This window comes from Penicillium rubens, assembly GCF_028828025.1.
Source record: "Penicillium rubens strain IBT 27055 chromosome Unknown utg000003l_segment0_segment0, whole genome shotgun sequence".
In the NCBI taxonomy this organism is placed as follows: Eukaryota; Fungi; Ascomycota; class Eurotiomycetes; order Eurotiales; family Aspergillaceae; genus Penicillium; species Penicillium rubens.
Window position 1 is genome coordinate 2,114,086 of NW_026890601.1, and position 21,251 is coordinate 2,135,336.

General features: G+C 49.7%; 10 protein-coding genes across 10 annotated transcripts; 3 read left to right on the forward strand and 7 right to left on the reverse strand.

The window, feature by feature from the left end:
• Positions 1-756: 756 nt before the first annotated feature.
• Positions 757-3,250, reverse strand: pmt4 (dolichyl-phosphate-mannose-protein mannosyltransferase; the record flags this gene model as incomplete). Its single annotated transcript, XM_002567516.2, has 3 exons — positions 757-1,217; positions 1,297-2,938; positions 3,023-3,250. 3 exons carry the CDS (start codon positions 3,248-3,250, stop codon positions 757-759), a joined length of 2,331 nt encoding a protein of 776 aa, XP_002567562.2.
• Positions 3,251-3,915: 665 nt separating this feature from the next.
• On the reverse strand, positions 3,916-4,812 carry N7525_006997 (uncharacterized protein; the record flags this gene model as incomplete). The annotated part of the gene is made up of 1 exon (XM_002567517.1): positions 3,916-4,812. The coding sequence occupies one exon, from the start codon at positions 4,810-4,812 to the stop codon at positions 3,916-3,918; it is 897 nt and encodes a 298-aa protein (XP_002567563.1).
• A 518-nt stretch (positions 4,813-5,330) lies between these two features.
• N7525_006998 (uncharacterized protein) lies at positions 5,331-6,461 on the reverse strand (the record flags this gene model as incomplete). The annotated part of the gene is made up of 1 exon (XM_002567518.1): positions 5,331-6,461. One exon carries the CDS (start codon positions 6,459-6,461, stop codon positions 5,331-5,333), a length of 1,131 nt encoding a protein of 376 aa, XP_002567564.1.
• Positions 6,462-8,340: 1,879 nt separating this feature from the next.
• Positions 8,341-10,045, forward strand: N7525_006999 (putative MFS transporter; the record flags this gene model as incomplete). The annotated part of the gene is made up of 4 exons (XM_061213885.1): positions 8,341-9,390; positions 9,441-9,805; positions 9,857-9,956; positions 10,022-10,045. 4 exons carry the CDS (start codon positions 8,341-8,343, stop codon positions 10,043-10,045), a joined length of 1,539 nt encoding a protein of 512 aa, XP_061068316.1.
• Positions 10,046-10,263: 218 nt separating this feature from the next.
• On the reverse strand, positions 10,264-11,658 carry N7525_007000 (uncharacterized protein; the record flags this gene model as incomplete). Its single annotated transcript, XM_061213886.1, has 6 exons — positions 10,264-10,625; positions 10,681-10,754; positions 10,823-11,202; positions 11,253-11,329; positions 11,388-11,424; positions 11,485-11,658. 6 exons carry the CDS (start codon positions 11,656-11,658, stop codon positions 10,264-10,266), a joined length of 1,104 nt encoding a protein of 367 aa, XP_061068317.1.
• Positions 11,659-12,999: 1,341 nt separating this feature from the next.
• Positions 13,000-15,214, reverse strand: N7525_007001 (uncharacterized protein; the record flags this gene model as incomplete). Its single annotated transcript, XM_061213887.1, has 4 exons — positions 13,000-13,865; positions 13,916-14,129; positions 14,186-15,031; positions 15,089-15,214. 4 exons carry the CDS (start codon positions 15,212-15,214, stop codon positions 13,000-13,002), a joined length of 2,052 nt encoding a protein of 683 aa, XP_061068318.1.
• Positions 15,215-15,485: 271 nt separating this feature from the next.
• Positions 15,486-15,929, forward strand: N7525_007002 (ATP synthase subunit e; the record flags this gene model as incomplete). Its single annotated transcript, XM_002567522.1, has 3 exons — positions 15,486-15,506; positions 15,571-15,760; positions 15,862-15,929. The coding sequence occupies 3 exons, from the start codon at positions 15,486-15,488 to the stop codon at positions 15,927-15,929; spliced, it is 279 nt and encodes a 92-aa protein (XP_002567568.1).
• A 453-nt stretch (positions 15,930-16,382) lies between these two features.
• Positions 16,383-17,184, reverse strand: N7525_007003 (CSN8/PSMD8/EIF3K family protein; the record flags this gene model as incomplete). The annotated part of the gene is made up of 3 exons (XM_002567523.2): positions 16,383-16,651; positions 16,725-16,906; positions 16,970-17,184. The coding sequence occupies 3 exons, from the start codon at positions 17,182-17,184 to the stop codon at positions 16,383-16,385; spliced, it is 666 nt and encodes a 221-aa protein (XP_002567569.2).
• A 331-nt stretch (positions 17,185-17,515) lies between these two features.
• Positions 17,516-20,094, forward strand: N7525_007004 (dolichyl-diphosphooligosaccharide--protein glycosyltransferase subunit STT3; the record flags this gene model as incomplete). The annotated part of the gene is made up of 6 exons (XM_002567524.2): positions 17,516-17,645; positions 17,696-17,719; positions 17,815-17,895; positions 17,978-18,571; positions 18,626-19,751; positions 19,803-20,094. The coding sequence occupies 6 exons, from the start codon at positions 17,516-17,518 to the stop codon at positions 20,071-20,073; spliced, it is 2,226 nt and encodes a 741-aa protein (XP_002567570.1). The 3' UTR covers positions 20,074-20,094.
• A 468-nt stretch (positions 20,095-20,562) lies between these two features.
• N7525_007005 (uncharacterized protein) lies at positions 20,563-21,007 on the reverse strand (the record flags this gene model as incomplete). Its single annotated transcript, XM_002567525.1, has 3 exons — positions 20,563-20,642; positions 20,806-20,930; positions 20,994-21,007. The coding sequence occupies 3 exons, from the start codon at positions 21,005-21,007 to the stop codon at positions 20,563-20,565; spliced, it is 219 nt and encodes a 72-aa protein (XP_002567571.1).
• Positions 21,008-21,251: the final 244 nt, after the last annotated feature.

The window sequence follows — 21,251 nt, forward strand, 5'->3', positions numbered from 1 at the left end:
CCGTTTTACTATACATAGTAAGTGGGAAGTGTCTTTGTACAATCAACAGTGGGCTGTTTCTTTGTCTAAAAATAAACCCAGAATTTATGAAAAGGCAAAGCCAAAGAATGTCAGAAGGCAAAGGGATCCGAGGCAATATGCACACAGTCTAGAATACTAATCTAGAGAAAAAGACACCTTAAACACCTTAATAAAAAGTACTTTAACTTATACTTTGAGGACGGTATACACGAAACATGAGATTTTCGTCTGCTCCAATGCGATGCGCACATGTCAACTGATCGTCGTCACGTGTCAAGTCGATCACGATCGACAGCACATTCTTCTGGCACTATCTCCTATCGACAGATCCACATACATGCATCTGCATCTCCAGCACAATACAACCTGGATCAGTGTATTGGAGAGCTTACACGGTCGGCTGATGATCCTGTACCACCAATAGTGACACAGGACTCGACTGAGAGATATTCTAATAGACACGGAAGATGTCCTACATCGGGACCGAGAAAAAAAAGGGAACTCAAATGGCCACACATGCATGCACATACATAATGGTTTCAAAATGATACCAAAGGCCGATATCCATCCCGCATCATGTTTTCAATCGCGCAAAGAAAAAAACACCTTCTCCCCCGCCTTTTATCACGGATTATAAGTTATCTTACAAAAATTGCGACTTTGCAATTTCAGTTCAGCCCATCGTCTCGAATGGAGCTGTTCTCTCGCATTGGACCAACAAGGTCTACGAGGAGCTTATTTGGCAAAGTGCAGGTCGTAGTTCAGCCACTTGCGCGCATTGACGCCCGCCACATCGAGGCCGGGGGTACCATAAGTCAAGGGCGCATAGAAAATGAAGCCCCAGATGGTTGCAGCTAGAATGATAAGTGTGGCAATCCAGCCTGCGATGAGCGACCTGCAGCCCATGCGTTCCTTGGCTGTGATGAACCGGCGCAGACTGCTGAGAGACCGCGCCTTAGACTTGCCCGAGGGATCATCCACAGGGGGAAGTGCAGTGCGGGGATCGAGCGGCTGCAGGTTGAAAATGAATTCAATCAGTGCACCACACACCATGGTGGACGCCAGGTGCGAGGGCAGGTAGTGATGCAGGAAGCGCTGGCGACCCATCAGCCAGAAGGGGAAGTAGTGCGCAGCCCAGCACAGGAACAAGAAACCGGTGCTGTTGTACAGACGCGAACGCGTACCGGGGCCCCAAACTGATGAACATGTGTTAATTATTGGAACCTAAAAAAAAAAGGGAAAAAAAAGAGTAGGATGTTTGGTTTTTCGACTTACTTTCTTCCAACACATCAACACCACGGCGAAGCGAAAGCTGATCAGCACCAACAACGCCGGCAAACACGGCCAGAATACTACTGGCAATCCACCATCCAATAGGGTTACCCAAAAAGTAGATCTGCTCACGAGTATCGTTCTTAGTCCAGAAGCTCACACCCCGCAACAGGAAAGGCCACTGGAAGGGCTCGGTGGCATAGGGGTGGCTGCTGGTGAGAGCGTTGTTGTGGTGGAACATGGCACCCTGCAGCTCGAAGTACTTGCGCAGGAAAGGCAGGGTCTTGACCTTACGCTCCTCCTTGACCAGGCGAGGACTATCCTCCGCCAAGTTCTCGATGTTCTCAACGTACCACATGTTGCTGGACTGGAGGATATTCTTGTTACCGTTAATTTCAGCCTGCTTGTAACCCCACTCGGGCAGAGGGGTTGTGTGTGTCCACAAAGCGACCCTGGTTGGGACGTGGACCAGCTTGAACAAGCTAGCAAGAGTACGGAACTCCTGGGCAGTCTTGCCCGACTCGATCTTGAGCTCGAACAGGGTGTCATTGTGGCGCTCACCATCAGCCAATTCCTGGGAGACTGTAGTGAACTCCTGGTTGGTGGGGAAGAAGGGAGATGCAACATCGTGAGTCAGGAGATAACTCTCGGTTCCAATGTGACGGAGCTGGATGATGTCGCCATTGCGCACGCTCTTGGGCTCAGACGAATCAGCCAGAGGTTCGGCCGGCAGGATCTGCCACTGGTTGTTGGTGTCGTTGTGGGGATAGCCAGTGACCTGCTGGCCCTGGCTGGAAATACGGCCATCGTCATAACGCAGGGGGTACTTATCCCAGTGGCTGTGGAGGAAGACCTTAGTGTCCTTGTGGCGCATGGTAATGGTGTCGAAGTATTGAATGCCAACGGACTGAGCGGTCATCTGGTTGTCACTCAGAGTCTCCTGGAACTCAGGGGTCATGAAGTCGTCACCGGGGCCAGACCGGTTGAGAATAGCGAAGTGGACCTGGAACCAGAACAAGTAGAACATGAAGGGGATGATGACCAATCCAACAGCGCGAGCAATAAAATGCTTGCCCCAGCTGATCATGCTTAGCGCTCCCTGCTCGCGGTTGATATCCAGGAGGTTCCACAGGTCAATGAGGACCGCCGCGCCGATGGTCACGAAAGTGAAGAAACCGACGTATTTGGTGGAGATGACACAACTCATGCAGAAGCCGGTCAGGAGAAGCCATTTCCACCACTTCCGGCCGAACGGTTGGTGACGCAACTTGTAGAAACGGACGTAGCACAAGATACTGAGTGCCATTGACAGAACGAGGGTCGCGTCCAAAAGGATCAGGCGGTCCTCACCCACGTGTGCGTTATCAAACACCATCAGACCGGCAGACAGCACACACGCTGGCAGGGAGTAGCCAGACTCCCACATGATGAGGAACACCACGGGAATTGTCAAGGCACCGAGAGTAGCCGGCATGGCACGGAGGGAGAGGTAGGGCACATTGTTTTCGATGTAAGAGTCGCCGATGTTCTCAAACAGGAAGCTCCCATCGAAGCCCACGAGCCAACCCATGAGGGCAAACAACAGCTTTCCAAAAGGCGGGTGCACATCGAAGAAATAGGTACGTTGAAGGTAGTAAGAAGCGAACTAGACAAGTCATATCAATGTTAGTCAAAGGGCCCCCCTTTTCCGTAGAGATTGTGTCACCACAGGAGGCATTGGACCTCCTACCTTGCCGAAATGAACCTCATCGAATACAACCTCATTGGGGTAATCGAGGCGGTAGAACCGTGTCGCGAAAGCCAGAAGGGTGAGAATCACTATGGCCAGCCAATAGTCCCATTCCGACTTCTGTTTGACCGGCACCGACACGGGTGTCGAGGTATCGTCAGAGGGCAATGCGGTGTAAACATCCTTCTTTCCGCCTCTCTTCCGCAGAGAGGGCGAAGGGGACGACATGTTGAAAATAAGAAATGTAGAGAGCGACCGAGAAACTACCTATAGCTAAATAGACTTCCGGGGGGTGTCAGTAATGATCAACAAAGCAGAAAAACAGGGTAATATAGGGAAAGAGAAAACTTACCAGAATCACCAAATAAGCATGGCACCCAACAATTGAGGCCAAGAGAACTATGAGAAAGGAAAGGAGATGTGGAGGGGGATGACAGTAGAACGTTGCGTGTCTTTTGGTTTCCGGGCAGGGCGGTGGCCCCAGGCGGATCTACCTGGGTACGTATACAATCAACAAAAAGGGTGAGATGTACTTTGAACACCTCCTTGTTTCATTGGTCGAGTCGAGTATTCAAAGAAATTGAACCTTGAAAGTTTCGCTTTATTGTTGGTCTACATGTATAGCGTCCTATGATTGCAACCTTGGAATCTTTCCATGCAGATTCATGCAATGGCTTGGGACATGTGATCTGGTCTGATCTCTTCTTTGATCGCCTTCTGTTGGATTTTCTGGCTTTTAATTGGACAAATACTTACTCACGAAGTTCTCATATGTTCGCTTTAAGATATTTCTGGTCTGGAGTCTTGCTGGTTGATAAAGAGTCTCTCTAGCTGGCTGTTGTCTAGTGTAGATATGTAGAAGTGCCGAAGTGGGATATATATTCACGGATTAACTAACGCCTTTCATCCTCAACCCCCCGAATAACAAGCCACAAAGCCTTCCTGAAAGGATCTTCTTCCTGCTTGATCTCCTGGTTGCAAACAACACCTCGCCTACCCCTGTCTCTTATCTCCTGATCTCTTGGCTCATTATACTTCTTCAACGAAGCGTTGAACCGCGTCAACTTAGACTTGGAAGACCAAGGCAAAATTTCAAATTCGAGCTCAGCAATCCAGGGTTGCAGAGTTGCAATCCTCCGCTGCAAATTAAGCTCCTGCTGCTGCCTTTCATCAATCTCAGCGTTTGCCATGGACGCCTCATTCTGAAGTTGTAGAAACAGAGGCGCTTGTCGATTGATCTTGCCCTGAGAATCCAATATAGGAAGTTTTGCTACATGTGCCAGCGCGTCCAGCTTCCCAATTTCAACTCTCAAGCCACGCGGACCGAAGATGTCCTTATTAGCTTGTTTGATGGAGGAGTCCGTACGGCTTTTGGACATTCCTTGGCTACCCAGGCTTGCGAGTCCGCTGACAGCTGTTCCAATCCAGTGCAGTGGGAATAGGATGGGGACGGACTTCAGGATTCCACCTGTTGCGTCTAGGACTTGCAGGGGCGGACTGGCCACTATGTCTTTGTTCAGTTGGTCAAGGAAGGTGAGGAAGGATTCCTTGGGGAGTTGGTGGTTTCTTAGGACGGGTGGATATGCACGGATGAAAGGAGAATCAGAGGAGGAGGTGATGGCTGGGATTGCGATTGGTTTGTGGCTTGATTGAGAAGGGGACTGCTGTACTGTTGATCGGCTTGTTTGTGTTGAGGGTCCGGCTGTGTATGCTGGAGGGTGATCTGCTGCCTCTCCCTCATCAGAGCGTCCCATTTCCTCAAAGGGATTTGGTCTCTTTTCGTCGGCCATGGTGTGTGAACGAAAAGAAAAGAAGCTTCTACTCGTAAGCGTCGCATGGGGGCCAACATCCTTTTAAGTGTAAAAGTGGGGTGGCCTCCCTCAGCCCTCAGATTATTCTAGTTGCTTGAATTGGTTAGAACAATACATCGATTATAAAATAAGCCTTGGCTTAGCCACACCTGGGTGCCTAGGCAGCTTTCATGGCCTTTCAAAGGTTGATTTTGGGCTACACTACGCCTTATCGGGTATGCTGTGCGAGATGCACCCATGTAGTATTGATTCCACAGCCTCAAATTATATGCCAGTTACTTATGGCGCAAACAAGGTAGTATGATATTTTTTTTCTTTTTTTAATTTGAGTTTTTATTGGTCAGGTGTTCGACATAGAACAAGATCAAATGCTCAAAGCAAACCATCACTCCCAACAATGCTGTCAACATATGCAAAACGGATTGGCCGAAGATGAACCCAAAATCTCAAATAAACATTATGGTCCATGGGTATCACTCAAGTACAATTTTAGGGCCTTAATCATCATCCGTAATATTCAAAAGCTCCAATTCCGTCGAGACCAATGCCTGGAACTCTGCCCGGGGCATTCCAGTGGCCTTTGCCAAGCGGAACAAACTTTTGATGCTCGTGCCAATATGTTGTTTCACCCCCACCTCGTAGGTGGACTGGCTCTCTGCCTCCTGTTCCAGCTTGGCGATAGCATCAGAACCACCGGAAGATGTAGAGGCCGGCCGTGGGTGGTTTAAATCTTGTGCGGCCTTATCACTGGGGATATGGTCTGGAGAATATCCGTTGGTGCGCGGCTCCTCCTCTGAATCGCCTCCGTTCACCTGTCGTCGCAGGAGACTGGCCAGCATATCCCCGTTGAGCGATGACGGACCGACCTCCGGTTGTTCCTCCGTGGGATCATGATTATCCATGGCCGGCTGCACGTCGCCGTACTGCGAGAAATACGACTGCTCAGATAAACCAGATGGACCCGGCTTTGATGAAGCAGCACGCGGCGCGGGGGTCTTGGCTCCGGGAGTGGAGTCGTACTGAGCCCAGTAGTCATCGTCGTCGTCGTCGTCATTCTCCATGCCGTTGTCCTGGGCCTTCTCTTCCTCGGCAGCCTTTAATGTATCGGCCAGGAGCTGGTCCTTTGCCTGAATATTGGCCTCCCCGATGGAAGAAGCCCAGGTATTGTCATCCTCCGTAGCTCCCTCCCGCGGCAAAAGCTCCGCGACTCGCCAGCCACGGCCACCTCCCTCCTCGTCCGTCGGACACCACAGATAGACCACCGTCAAGCTGTATTCAGCGAGTGGAACCTGTGCTTTGAGAGTCTCATCGTCGATACGCTTGTATGTCACCGGAAGTTCATCCGGAAGCTCGATCTCGCCCGATACGGGGTGTGGTTCGAAGGTGGCACCGTCAATGACCCTCTGCAGACGCTCTGCTTTCCCAGAATCCCAGCACAGTAGCTGGAGCCATGAATCGGTGGACGAAGTGGATAGCGAACTAAGAACCCCGACCCGTTGGCGGAGAATAGGAGAAAGAAGTGGTAACAGAGCTGGGGGAGCGCGGGGCGAGACAAAGGCGAGTGGGAGGCAGGCGAGGAGGGGAGGGAGTAGCTCGCGAGTTTCGGGTGGGTTGATGAGTTCGACCATAATGGATATGTAGTGTAGGTATGGGGATGTATGAAATGCGGAGAGGGAGAAAGTAGAAATCGTGGGGGGGCAAAGCAGTGTTTTGCAAGCTCTCTCCATTCGACCGAACGTGGGGCGACAAACAGAGCAATCAGCGGGCCGCAAAGCTTACTGGGTCCATGGTTCAATCGGATCTTCTTTTGTACCTGGACATTTTGTGACATTTTGGATATTTGAATATTCTCTATGTACATTTTGCTATAGCCTATGCTTATATACTTCGATTTGATTTGATTTTTCCTATTTTAGACCTACACGGCAGAGGCTCTAATTTGGACCTTTTCTTCCTATTGGCTCTTTCGGATCTTATCCATCGCCCTGGAGCCCAGTTGGACATCAACCTGAACGTGAATATCTACACATGTAATGAAATGAATCAATGCTTTTATTCCAACCTTGGAAGTCCCACATTCCACATTCCACACCCCAGATATCAGCTGTCAGCCCGGGACACATTCGGAGTAGAATCTGCCACCGGCCAATTTAAGATCATTTCGGTACTACGAGAGTACGGAGTACTAAAAAATTATACAAACCCACATGCCTTGGGTCCCTTGTAAAAAGGAGAGGAAGATATGATCACAATATACAACAATATACATTATAAGCACATGCTATACTGTATGTATACTTCAGATATTTAGGTGCACGTTGGTTCTGGTTCTCCCAGTGGCCTATCGAACCCTTCGCATGCCTGAGAAGTTCACGCAAATGGCAACTTTTCATGGTCACTTGTCGGGATATCAATAAGACCTGGAATGACAATCTCTTACTGGCTGATGTCCACGGGGTTCTTTCCAAGATTGCCCGTGTGTGGGGGCTAATACCGTGCCAAGCACTACCAACTAGTTGGTACTTAACTATGGGCAATGCAAGGATTCAAAGCGGAATTAATTCCTTAAGCATAAAACTAGCCCCAGAAATCCCAGTATGATCTGTCAAAACGCATTGGCCCTGCAACAATACCTTGGTATCTGCCTATATAGATAACCTCCGAAGATATCCATCTAGATAGTGCTCGGATCATTCGTCTTTGTACCACATAGCAACATCCCGATCGCTTTATGCAACTGCAGTTGCTCCTTCGTTATTTCCCCAAATCCCTCGGCAGCAAGATTAGCCAAAGCCTAATCGTAAAAGGCTGTCTCGAGCTCCTAACGATCCTCAGTGTCTTACCAACCACTTAGGGTCTTGAACCCCAAAAAGACTATCCATAAAATGAAAATTTGATCTAACTAGGAGGTATAAAGCACAATCTCTATCTAATATATCTTAAAACCCGCCCGTATATTCGTTAATAAGGTAATTAATTGGCCCGAGATCCTAGTGGGTAAGGGTAACGGGGAGGGTAGTGAGATCGCGTAGCTGTGGTAGGAGCTTGCTAATATGCATGACGCTTAATTATTCCCCTAAACATGAAAGCGAGGAGTCTGAGTATGTATGCTGTAGACGCTGTTGTATTCCAAGTTGTTTTCGTTCAGCTATGTCGCGGGGTTCAATTTGGAATGTGCCCGGTCACATGCCCTCAGTGGGAATTCTTCAAATTTCCTACGCGTCTACTCCATACGAGTTTGAGGAATTGACGAATTGACCCATAGACTGGCTTGTTTCAGCCCTATAATCTTACACATCATAAAAAGATAATCCCGAAATATCTGGATTGCTAATCCGAGGTCTGACATACGCGCGCTAAGAGACGCACTACTCCGCCGGCTTCTATCACGTTCTTATCCTGGAATGCCTGGGAAAACAAAAGAAAGATTGCACCAGCCAGTTAACCTGTGATATATCTGATTACAGAAATCGGGAATTGGCCTGATCGCTCAGACAATAAGTCAAGATGGTCGACTCAGAGAAGGGCCAATTCTCGTTCACTTTGAGACCAACGGCCCAAAAAGCCCCTACCCCGGAGCCAGTGGCAGATGAGACCAATGCGCAGTTCGACAGTGTGGTATCCGATAGTGCTCCTCTTGAAGATGGCCAAAGCAATCTCAACCCAGAGCGCGGGGGTGAGTGGGCTGCTCTAGAGAAGCGGGTACGATGGAAAGTCGATCTCCGTCTTTGTAGCATCGGCGGGCTCTTATGTAGTCTCAATTTGCTTGACTCAGGCATTCTATCCTCGGCATCGGTGACGACTATGCTCGATGACCTTGATTTGAACCAGGGGAATCGGTACTCCGTCTCCATATTTATTTTCACAATCGCCAGTGTGGTCTTTCAGCTGCCATGCACAGTGGCAGTTCGCTTCGCCGGTCCACGCATCTGGTTTTCAACAATCACATTCACATTTGGGCTGTTGACACTGTGCACTGCTTTTGTTCGCAACTGGCAGCAGATGATTGTCCTGCGTGTTTTGCTCGGTATTTCCATGTCCGGTATTTACCCTGGTCTGACCTACCTGGTTAGCGCCTGGTACCCGCGACGAGAACAACAGCTCCGATTTGCATTCTTGCAGTCCGGGGAAGTTGTTATTCTGGCGACTGGCAATATCGTCAATTTCGGTCTCAATCATCTAAACGGTGTGGCCGGGCTAGCGGGTTGGCGTTGGATGTACGTTGTCCAGGGTCTCATTACTTGTGTCCTTGGTATCGTTACCTACTGGTGGATGGTCGACTTCCCCGAGAATGCCCAGCGCAGCTTTTACTTTCTTTCTGATCAAGAAGCGCGTCTAGCAACGCGCCGAATTCAAGATGATCGAGCTGATGTTCTCCCCGAGCCGTTTTCCTGGGGCACGCTTCTTGCTAATTTCAAGGATCCGAAGATCTACGGCTTTGCGGTCATGTTCTTCTTGCTCAATCTTATATCAACTGCCTTGTCGTATTTTCTACCCATCATTTTACAATCCGGTATGGGTTTCAGCACAAATAAATCCATCCTGCTTTCCACGCCGGTAAGTTGACCCAAAGTATAAAATGTCGCACTTTCTGACCCCTTCACTAGCCCTACTATTATGCTGTAATCCCGGTTATTCTCACGTCATTGATCGGAGATTTTTACGGCGTCCGTGGGCCTTTGATCGTCTTCAATGCCCTTGTCCTCATAGCTGGTTTCCTGATGTTCGGTCTTCCCGGATCTTCTCTAGTGACAGTGCGTTACATCGGGACCTTCTTGGCGACCGGTGCTTATATCTCGAACTGGGCCGCCCTCAATGCCTTCCAGGCCAACAATATTGTGGGCCAGTGGAAACGAGTGGCCACTGCGGCGGCGGTCACTGCATGTAACGGGCTTGGAGGTGTGGCAGGCAGCTTTATTGTCCGGCAGCAAGAAGCACCGCAATATCTGACCGCAGTTTGGGTGTCAATTGGGTAAGTCTCAGAACCTATTGGACACTGGGCTCTCGCTGACAGCATTACTAGTTCCCATATTCTTCTCATTGCTATCGTGGGCGCATTTACGGTGTACTTTTACTTCGCCAATCAGAAACAAGGGCGAGGATCAAAAGTACTTGAGGGTGTGGTGAGTGCCTTTTATCAACGGTTGGTCAATTGTATGATCTTGCTAACGAATGAAACCCAAAAAAGTCTGGGTTCAGATACACTTATTGACAGAATGCACGTACGAAAACTCGCCAAGTCGTGTTGACTGAACACAGATATCGCTTTCAGAGTCTTCAAATATTGTGATATGTAGATACATTTTGGTTTACTAGCCAAAGTACATTTTTCGGGGTTTCTAGGCATTGACTGTCATCCAGCAATTAGTTGGCGTCACATTTTATTGCTGACCCGTTGATTATATATTAATAGATATAAAGCACTTCTATTCATGACTCCCCAACATTTTGATGAGAGCCACACACCTCGTCATCCATAAGGATCGACCATCTCTGATCCTCCAAATCCGCCAACGAAGAAGGCGACGACTGCGAGCTATTTCTGTCTTTCTCTCTTAGTAAATGAGCCTCCCTGGGACGTGTAATGTCGTCCACACTTTCAACTTTTGCGGGTGTTTCCCTCGAATACCAGGACCGGTGTTGACTCCTGCGAGGCGTGGACCTAGCGAACGTTGTTCGAAAACGCCGGGGCATGAACTGGGTGAAAAGAGGCCAAATGCTGATAATGCAAGCAGCGATGATAATCAAGCTGCCTTCGAGGATTGTTAGGACACCATATTTGGCCGCGAACCCTGGTTTGATATAAATCAGTAATTATTTCGATACATATCTGGCATTGGCTCTTACACGTTGGGTCGTCCCTAGCAAAATCTGATTCGGCGAAGTTTATGACCATTTTCGAGATGCTTGCCACGTTTCCTCTGAGATGTCCCGTCAGTATTTTGTCATTATTCCAAGCGCAGATGATGGCAAAGTTTGGATAACTCACAGTCCACCCAACAGAAAAACACCTGTCACGGCCACTTTATGTGCTTTAGGTACATGCAAGTTCCACACAGCCGGAATGGGAATCACAAGGATCAACACACCCGTAAGGACATTAACTGGAGCAAAAACTCGATAGGCGTCGACTGGATGAATGCACGTTCCGCCTGGGATGCTTCGATCCCATATGTACGGGAATGGTCGACATTGGAGGAAGTTCTCCAGAAGAACGCTGACTCCCAGCGCAAGAACCAGTGATCCTATTATGTAGACAAGGATCTGGAACTTTCGGGTTGTGAAGATACGTAGATAGAATAATAGCACGGCCAATTTGGCCGGGGTGATAGTGAAGGGATAATCGAGAATTTCAAGGGCAAGGGTGCACTGGACGTTGTCAGTCTGCTACCTAGGGCTCAAGTGAGTAGAGAAAATACCTTTCTCGCGAGAATCACTTTATCAGGCATCTCAGAAACGTAGTCGAAGTGGTACCCAATTACGCCGATTTCGGCCACTGCATGATATGTTAGCATCGTTGTTCTTTGGATTGGTTGCTGAGATCGTTCACATACAGACAATAAAGATAATTGAGCATGCCAAACTTGCAACCTAGACATCGGGATGTTAGTATAGTGTGTTCAAATAGCTATATCTGAACGGGATACGTACTAGGGCAAGTAGGATCAGATAGTCATCGAGACCAAACTTCACCCGCTGCATAAACCGAGTATAGAACTTCGCTGCAACGAATACAGTTTGCACAGCAGCAATGGCAGCAATAGGTCCCACTAGGCCATTGCCACTGTATGGTTGTTGGTGTCCCTGGTTCCAGTCGGCACCCATGAGAACGAGTAAGGGAAAATTGTAAACCTCATCTGTAGCAATTCGTCCGTGCTATAACAAGTGAGTAGAGATGGGCCCATTGATGGCATGATATATTAAATAAGAAAACATCTAACAATGAAACCCTTGAATCCCCGAAAGCATATCGGACCGCGGAGACATCCGTGGCATTTACGGGGATATGATGAGGCAAGGGCCGAGTCAACCATCGGGACAAAGCCGTCGTTTAAAAGGGAGAATAACTCATCACCTACCAAGGTTAGCGTTTCTCTAAATAACATTGTGAGGCGCAGGCCCGTTGCGAGTCTGTTATTTTGAAGTTGATGTCTTCCGTGGAATCCAAGCAATGATTCCATGGGTTTGGGACAGATCTTCAAAGACCTTTTGAACCATCAGCTCTCGAAGTCAGATGAGTGACATCATGACACACTGCTGCGGGAGCATCTCGGGGAATCGTCGAAGTCGATGGCTCTTGACTCACGATAACAATGTAGTCCATACGTATCGGATACATCGGTTTACAGAAGCTTATTTGCTTGCCCTCCGGTTTAGGAAACTGGCTGCCATCTGGTCGTGTGCTTGGCTTGGCCCCCATCTTTCGGGCTTCTGCCTCAGAGGTTTCGGTGTTATAAATACAACCTCGCGCTGATCTCGGCATTCCATACCCATGGGTTCTCATATCGGGGACAAGAAGAGCTCGCCCTTTCTAGAACACCGACGTTTTTCCAAATCTCGGATAGAAGGGAGCCGATGCGGACAATAATTTATGTGTATTGTTCGTTGGCTTGTTGGCTTGCTCTTGTCGGTCGAGACCTTTAAGGCACACGCAATAAGTTGTGATCATGTCTGTATCAAAGTATAGGGGTAGGGGTAGCCAATGACGAGACATATGAGGGCTTGACTGTCAGACGCCAAGCCTGTAGACTTGGCTGGCTACAAAGAGCTTTCGGTATCCCCGGGAGACATCCGCGGCGGTGGCCGGCAACATCCCGCGGCCGAAAGTCGAGTCTGATTTTGAGGTCTGGCCAGAGGCCCATTTCCCACGTCTTTTCATTATCGTTGGTCCTCAGGATCCTCATAGTATAGTTTTGTAATTTAGTCGGAGATGATTTGGTCGGAGATGAAGAGGGAACAAGAATCTAGGGACATAATGACGATTTTCTATTGCAACGGCGATGAGATACATACACATGCACAAATTATGTGATCGAAGGGAAGGGGGTATATGGCAAGCAAGACGGGAGACCTCACAGGGAAAAAAGGTAGACGGGGAAGGTCGGCCCGCAGAAGAAAACTACATCGACAATCGTTGGAAAAGACACAGCCCTTGCAGTGATAACCCTAAGCCACCCGATCCTTGTCTTTCTGTTCCAGCTTTCCAACAAGCCGCTTCATACCCGTCCATTCGTCCGCCGGCACTTCCTCTGGCAGCCCACAGAGACCCTTGCCAACTTCAAAGACTGTAACGACACCATTGAGGCCACCAGTTGCCAGGCGGCGTCCTTCACGCTCGTCCCACGCAACCTTGTTAAGGCTTCGGGACATGATGTTGCCATGGGTATTGTCGACAACTTCACGCGCGACTGGCACTTCAGTATCTGAAGCGAGGTCCCAGACTTCGACGTTGCCAGCACCATCGACGAGCGAGAATACACCAGGCCGGGTCGGGTGCCAGCGGGCATCGTAGACAACATCGTCACGGGTAATGTCGAGAATGGGTGAAACGACTTGAGATTGGGCCAGGCCAGACGTGGCAGAGGCGGTCGTCGCAGGTGGCCGCACACGCCAGAGCTTCACGCTCCAGTCCAAACTAGAGCTCAGCATAAGATCGCCAAGGTCTACTGGTCCACGACCGGGATGGAATGCGGTAGACATGATTGATGCCGTATGCCCCTTGTAGGCTAGGCGGTGGTCTGTGCCAGACTTGGCTCCGGCCCGGTCGTACCGGTGGCACGGGTAGATGACTCCTTCTTCAGTGCCGACGATGAAGAACGTAGGATCAGTGTGAGGGAACGACATGGTGGTTGGAGCGAGATCCTCGGTCTTAGATGGGGGAGGTGTAATCAATTCCACTCGGTCTTGTGGGTAAGAGAGCATATCCATCGTCCAACCGCAGACCACACCGTCCGTGGAAGCGGTCATGATATTGTGTGCATTCTGTGTGCCAACAATCGAAATGCTGTAAACGGGATGGGCGTGTCCGCCGCCTGATAGGGGGTCTTTTGTACTGGAGAGCCTCCACCGGCACGCGAGGAACGGGTGTCCCATACGAGCACCTGTCCCGAATAGGAGCCTCCAACAACAAGGTTCGGATGGTAAGGAGAGAATTTTGCGGTAAGGATATCGGATGTCGAGTGGAAGACATATTCCGGACGAGTTTGCAAGTGCTGATTCCAGATCTGAACAAGGCCATCGGGTTCGTGAGGAGCTGAAGTATTCTTGGTGTATGATGCAAGCAACAATTCAGGGAACTGGAGCCAAGGTTAGCATGAGCCAAAGCACATTTTATTGTAAGCGGGAAGCTTGCCTTGGGAGAGAAACTTATATCACTGATAATGCGATTCTTGCTCCATCGTTCATCCCAGAAATGGCACACTTCTTGCACTCCTCTCCTTTTTTTTCCAGTCTCCTCGTCTTCTTGCAGATGCCCATCAGTTCCACCCAGCTCATAGTCTGCCAGGACATCGTAGTCTTCATCCAAAGCTCGCTCGATGACCTTGGAAGAGCGCTCCACGAAGTCCAGGAAATCATCCGACGATGTGACTGCCTTCAGCTCGTCATCGTCGAGTTTGCGTAGAGGATACCGCAGCTTTGCGGATTGTGCAGCTGTGTTTTCATTACCATCGACCTGATTGGTAGCTTGAAGCTCGTCCTCAATTTCCTTACGAAGCTTCTGTCGAATTTCCTCGTCTCTCTCACGGTCTCGTCGACTGAGACGTTTGCTCGACCGCGTGGTACCAGGTGACTCCTCACCGTCCGAAGCGACAGACCCTTCAGGTGTCTCGGGCTGGAAATCTAGTCCGTCCGTTTGCACGGCCTTGCTATAGGTGACAACTTCTGGTTTTGGTATGGATTGGTATTCGGGTTCAAGATCAGGGGGCTGCGGGGCTTCCGTTGCGGAGGAAATCCAAGGCTCATCTGTTGTCTGGACGGCAATGGACTGGGATTGGGGTCGTGATGGAGCTGCATATGTATCTGGATTCTCCCCGCTTAGTTGGCTCGCACTCAACACGGAGGTTGGTCGACTTCCTCTCCGCGACTGGCCATCGGCGCCGTGGCTGAGGGAGGCCGACCCTGGGCGGTCGACCAAGCGAGAGATCAAGTCATCGAGGTCGTGTCTACTATCTGTACGGCTTGGAACTGGTGAGATAATCTAGCAAGGTTGTTAGACTTGGACGAGCTCCGCAATTCATTCACATGCCGCGTTTACCTCTGAAGTATCGCCGACACTGGTTCGGGATGTGAACTCTTTCTGGCGCAGCTCGCGCTGCTTTTTGAGCTCCGCAAGCTTGGCCCGCTTTGCGAGGATCTCATCCTTGCGCTGCTGCATCGACATCTTGCACAATCATAAAAGGTTAGACCAGATGCATCCGCGTTCAAGTGTAGTACCTCCACTGCGGGTTTATTTACGGGGATGACTAAGCTCCGCCTTCGGGATCTCTGGAGCGGTCCGGAAAAACTCGCGCGCGCAGAACATGAACTGAACCTCGCCATTTGACCAACCTGGAGATTTATTGCCATTGACGGTTGACACCTGTTGCACGGTCCCTTCTTCCTACACAGTCTATTCCCTCATTTAATTCCCGTCTTCCGGAACCCTCGCAGAAATGGCTAGCCAGGGTGTCAATGTGAGTACCGGCTAAGGGTTACCCTTCCCCCGAACGTCTGTTGACCACATCTCCCAACCTATAGGTCCTCCGTTACTCGGCTCTCGTTGCCGGTCTCGTCTACGGTGTCTACCACCAGTCCTCCCTCAACTCCGTGACCAAGCGCGCAGAGATCGAGCACGAGTATGCTCGCAAGGAGCGATTGATCGAGCAGGCCAAGGCGGAATACAAGAAGAAGACCCAGCCCCAAGAGACCAAGACACAGACCAGCGGACGTACGTTTAATCCCCTCCGATGATACAGCCCAGACATACCAGACGGCATCCCGAGCCGCCGCATATCTTCAAGACCTAAAGTGCTGACCACAATCCCATAGTTATCACGAATTTCGAGGATCCCAAGTTCGACCTGGAGGCATTCTTGAAGGCTAAGGCTGGAGAGTAAAGGTGATGCATGATATAGAGGAGGAATGCTATGCAATGATCTCTTTGCGGGAATCGCACCTCCCCCAGGGTATTAGACGTGTTTTGCTCAACTCCGCTCCATTTTATTGTACGATTGTTTGGGTTTAATCTGCCCCCGAGCTGTGGCATTGCGAGCGCAAGATGGAATGATTTTTGTTTCTCATTTTTAGAAGTTTTATCTGGGTCCTGTACATACCCTGGGCTGCCGTGCGCCTGTACACTACAGTTGGACCACAAGCAAGAGCAAAAGATCGTGTTATGCATTCCGGCGTTATCAATGGTCCTAGTACGTACCAGGCCAAGTTTATTTTTGGCATCCTCGGTCCTCGCATCTCCACACCCCGTACAGAAGATGTAGCCGTGTGCAACGTAGTCCTCGGAAGAGGATTTGATCTATTAAGCAGACTTGTAGTTCTTGAGGTTTCAAGCAAGTTTAACATGCCCGCGTTCCCAACATTGCCATTGCCTTGCGAATCCCGTTGGAAGACTGAGGTTCCGTGGGCGACACCACAATAGGTTTGGGATACAGTAGCTTTGATTCCGAATCCCATGCCCACCCACATTTCGTGAAATTCGATATTACGTTTGGATCTTCCTTCTCGGCAAGCTGTTCATCAAGACCGAGGTGGACCGCCGCTGTAGCTAGTCGTATAGCTTCGTAAGACCTGCTCACTGCGATCAAGGTCTTGTCTTGGAAGAAACCTAATCGTAGAATAATTTGTCAGTTTTAAGATCCTGCTGAAAAAAAGAAGCTCATTTGCCATAGGAAACATACTCTCATATCTCCGAATTAGCGGCTGTAAAGCGTCTGGCCATGGTAGCCCTCGGAGTACCTGGTAGACTTGGGCGTGTTGAGTCTGCCACACCGCTCGCAGCAAAGTCAAGCAGTTCTGTAAGGAAGGGTCATATTGTAGCAGGGCTTCGGGAATTCGTTTCGTTAAGGCGCGAGCTTCAGATCTGGCACCCAACATTTATTAGCAGTGTAGAAACCGTCAATAGCACTCTCACTAAGCAACTAACACTTGGTCGGTAAGAAGATGGACGAGAAAAAAGCTCGAGTAGAACATGCTCAATAGTGTGGAGTCATCGGCGCCTGCGGTAAGACCATTACTCCCGGTAGCAATAAGGCATGCTTGAAGCTCATATCGTGATAGAGCTTCGAAGAGCTGTGACGGTGGAGCGTTGGAGGCCACCAGCTGTGAGAGCTGCTCCATGGTCAGTGGAGGCAGCTCCATATGGGTACGTGAGGTGTAGATAAATCGCAAATGGTCTGTTGTGCTGTAGGAATACTGAAGTACTCAATAGTGGTAAGTATACTGAGTCGGAAGTTAGTGAAAAGAGCTCTAAGCAAAGATTATTGATGGGTCGTAGTATTGCGGGGAGCAATCGGAGGTGGCACCTCTGGCGGGTGCCAAGACCTTCAGAAGTGACCACCTTGCGCAGCTCTTGCTCTTCCCATCTTCCACCACGGCCCTCACCACTGGCATCTCAGCCCAATTCATTCCTTGATTTCATGTTTCTAATTTGATTTCTGACTCTGGACTTTGCTCCGTTTTCAAGGCCATCATGGCCCCGTCTTCGCTTGATGTTGTCCTGAAAGGCAGCTCCGGCCGGAACACGCGCGGTCTATTGCGGGTTATCATTCTCTGTACCATTGCCGCCGCCGCAGTGTCCAGCCGCCTGTTCAGTGTTATTAGTATGTGTCAATTGACATCCTTTATGATCAATATGCTAACTATTTCCTAGGATTTGAAAGTATCATCCACGAATGTATGATTCCCTTGCGCTGCTGCCACTAGATGCGGAGGCCACCTCGAACAGTCCCCCGAGCATACAAACGTGATATTGATACCGTCTTATTCTAGTCGATCCGTGGTTTAACTTCCGCGCGACAAAATACTTGGTCGAAAATGGCTTTTATAGCTTCTGGGATTGGTTTGATGACCGTAAGGCCCCTTCCCCATGATTGCACGTCCTCCGCATGATAGTATAAATAGCATTATGCTGATGGAAATGCTTGTGCTATAGGAACATGGCACCCTCTTGGTCGTGTTACTGGTGGTACATTGTACCCTGGCCTGATGGTGACCAGCGGCGTGATCTACCACATCCTTCGACTCCTTACCATCCCCGTCGACATCCGAAATATCTGTGTCTTGCTCGCCCCCGGATTCTCTGGACTAACAGCCCTGGCGATGTATTTGCTCACCTCTGAGATGTCCGACTCTCCCTCTGCAGGTCTCCTCGCCGCTGCTTTCATGGGAATTACACCTGGTTACATCTCTCGGTCTGTGGCAGGCAGCTATGATAATGAAGCCATTGCCATTTTCCTGTTAGTGTTTACATTCTATCTTTGGATCAAGGCCGTGAAGAACGGCTCGATCATGTGGGGAGCCTTGACTGCATTGTTCTATGGATACATGGTTTCTGCTTGGGGTGGATATGTCTTCATTACCAACCTGATCCCTCTCCATGTCTTTGTTCTCCTCTGCATGGGCCGATATAGCACTCGCGTCTATATCAGCTACACCACCTGGTATGCCCTAGGAACATTAGGAAGCATGCAGATCCCCTTCGTCGGTTTCCTGCCTATTCGCAACAGTGACCACATGTCTGCACTTGGTAAGACCCTTGGATTCTGAGCCATCCCGTTGTCTCATTCTGATTATTTCATAGGTGTCTTTGGATTGATTCAATTGGTCGCGTTTGCCGAGTTTATCCGAGGCTACCTGCCCGGAAAGCAGTTTCAAAAGCTCCTCACTTCTATGGTCTTGCTTACGTTCGGCCTTGGATTTGGTGGTCTTGTCCTGCTGTCAGTCTCTGGGGTCATTGCTCCCTGGAGTGGTCGCTTCTACTCTCTGTGGGATACGGGATACGCCAAGATTCACATCCCAATTATTGCTTCCGTCTCTGAGCACCAGCCGACCGCCTGGCCTGCCTTCTTCTTTGACCTGAACTTCCTTATCTGGCTGTTCCCGGCCGGAGTGTTTATGTGCTTCCAAAAGCTCAAAGATGAGCATGTCTTTGTTGTGATCTACTCGGTCCTTGCTAGCTACTTTGCCGGCGTTATGGTCCGTCTGATGCTAACATTGACCCCTATTGTGTGTGTTGCGGCTGCTCTGGCCCTGTCGTGCATCCTCGATAATTTCCTGGTTGCGTCGACACCGAGTACTGAAACCAAGGCTAAGGCAACTACGGAAGATAAGTCACTTCGATCAGCCCGAAACCCAGTTGTCGGTATCTACTCCTGGTTCTCCAAGTCTGTCGTGGTGGCCTCCGTCACTCTTTACTTGCTTATGTTTGTTGCACACTGTACCTGGGTTACTTCCAACGCATACTCCTCTCCCTCTGTGGTTTTGGCTAGCAAGCTTCCTGATGGAAGCCAGTTCATCATCGATGATTACCGCGAGGCCTACTATTGGCTCCGCCAGAACACCCCGGACAATGCCAAGATCATGTCGTGGTGGGATTATGGATACCAAATTGGTGGTATGGCTGACCGCCCTACTCTGGTCGACAACAACACCTGGAACAACACCCATATTGCCACTGTCGGTAAGGCAATGAGCTCGCGCGAGGAAGTCAGCTACCCCATTCTGCGACAGCACGATGTCGACTACGTCCTGGTCGTGTTTGGTGGACTACTCGGCTACTCGGGTGATGATTTGAACAAGTTCCTCTGGATGGTTCGTATTGCCGAAGGTATCTGGCCAGACGAGGTGAAGGAGCGTGACTTCTTCACTGCGCGTGGCGAGTACCGTGTCGACGAAGAGGCCACTCCCGCCATGAAGAACAGCTTGATGTAAGAACCCCATGTTTTGATTATCCAAGCCGCTGCTAACCCCACCAACAGGTACAAGATGTCTTATCACAACTACCAGTCGCTGTTCCCGGCCGGTCAGGCCATGGACCGTGTGCGTGGCACAAGACTTCCCAAGGAAAGTCCCCAGCTCAACACACTGGAAGAGGCTTTCACCAGCGAGAACTGGATCGTTCGTCTCTACAAGGTCAAGGACTTGGATAACCTCGGCCGTGATCACAGCAACGCAGTTGCCTTTGACAAGGGCCTCAAGCGCAAGCGTGCCACGAAGCGCAAGGGCCCTCGTGTTCTGCGAACCGAGTAGGGATTTTTTTTCTAGATTCATATTGCATTTCCTTGTTTTGTTGGCTGTTATGACTCGCTCCGGCATAGCAGGCCATTTGTTTTGTGCCTTAAAACCATGCCGAATATATTCTCGGTCTAGTTGCCTAGAAATATATCAGTGCCTTTCTTCTCGGAAGGCTTATATGACTCTGCCTGTCACATTCACCTACGTAATACTAGCGATTCGATGTTGGGGTACCGGGAGATGGCGGGGTTTCTTCTTGAAGTTAGTAGGGCACATAGAAGCAGAGCAGAGCTGCACCCTGCGAAGAATTGATAGACATCCGTAGCCCAAATTCATTGTACAGCCTATCTTCCAAGCCAATTCCTTTTGTGCATGGCAGCACAAATGCTGATATTATCGCTAATCCTACAGATCTGAAAAACAAGGTCTTCCTGAAGACTCCAAAACCCCAATTGCAGCGTCTACCCATCACAAAGTACCGGTCCGGTGGGAGTTAAGTGTGCTTCATTTCTTGTCCGCGGGGGCCTCGGGGACCTTGACGTCGGCAAATTCTTCTTGGCCGACAGCCTTGAGGGTGTAGGTATCTAGAAAATGAAGCCATATCAGCATGAGGTCCTATCTCTTGTGGATATCGAGCTCGCATGGAGACTTCTCATCCGGCAATTCGTGGCGGCGTGATCGTCTGCAGTTCGGAGATAGGGACAGGATTGAAGCGGAACAGCGATATGCGTCACAGAGTCTACTCACAGACTGCAATTGTAAATGCGAACAGTCCGAAGCCTGTAATGGTATTCTTGAACAGATATGGGCGGCGGGCGCGGAGGAGAGCGGCACCGGCGCGGTAGTCCTTGCCGTAGTAGGTGGAGTTGAAACTATCACAGAGGCATGATGTCAGCAAGATAAGAACTCTCTGAGTCCAAAGAGACTATACTTACATTCCGGTAGCCATGGTGAGAGTGCTTTGTTGACAGAAACGTGAGACAAGGAAGTTGAGGCCGTACAGGCGGACCAGGAGGAAAAGTCTTGGCGTTAGAGGCCCAGACAACGTGATGCGGGTTTAGATGTTTGTATTAAGATTAGATCACGACCTTTTATTGTGATTGAGACACTGGTTGGATTCAATCCCGAATCGTCGGAGCATATAGAGTCTTTTAGCTTGATGAATCGAGTGTTGTATAGAGATACGCAGCTCA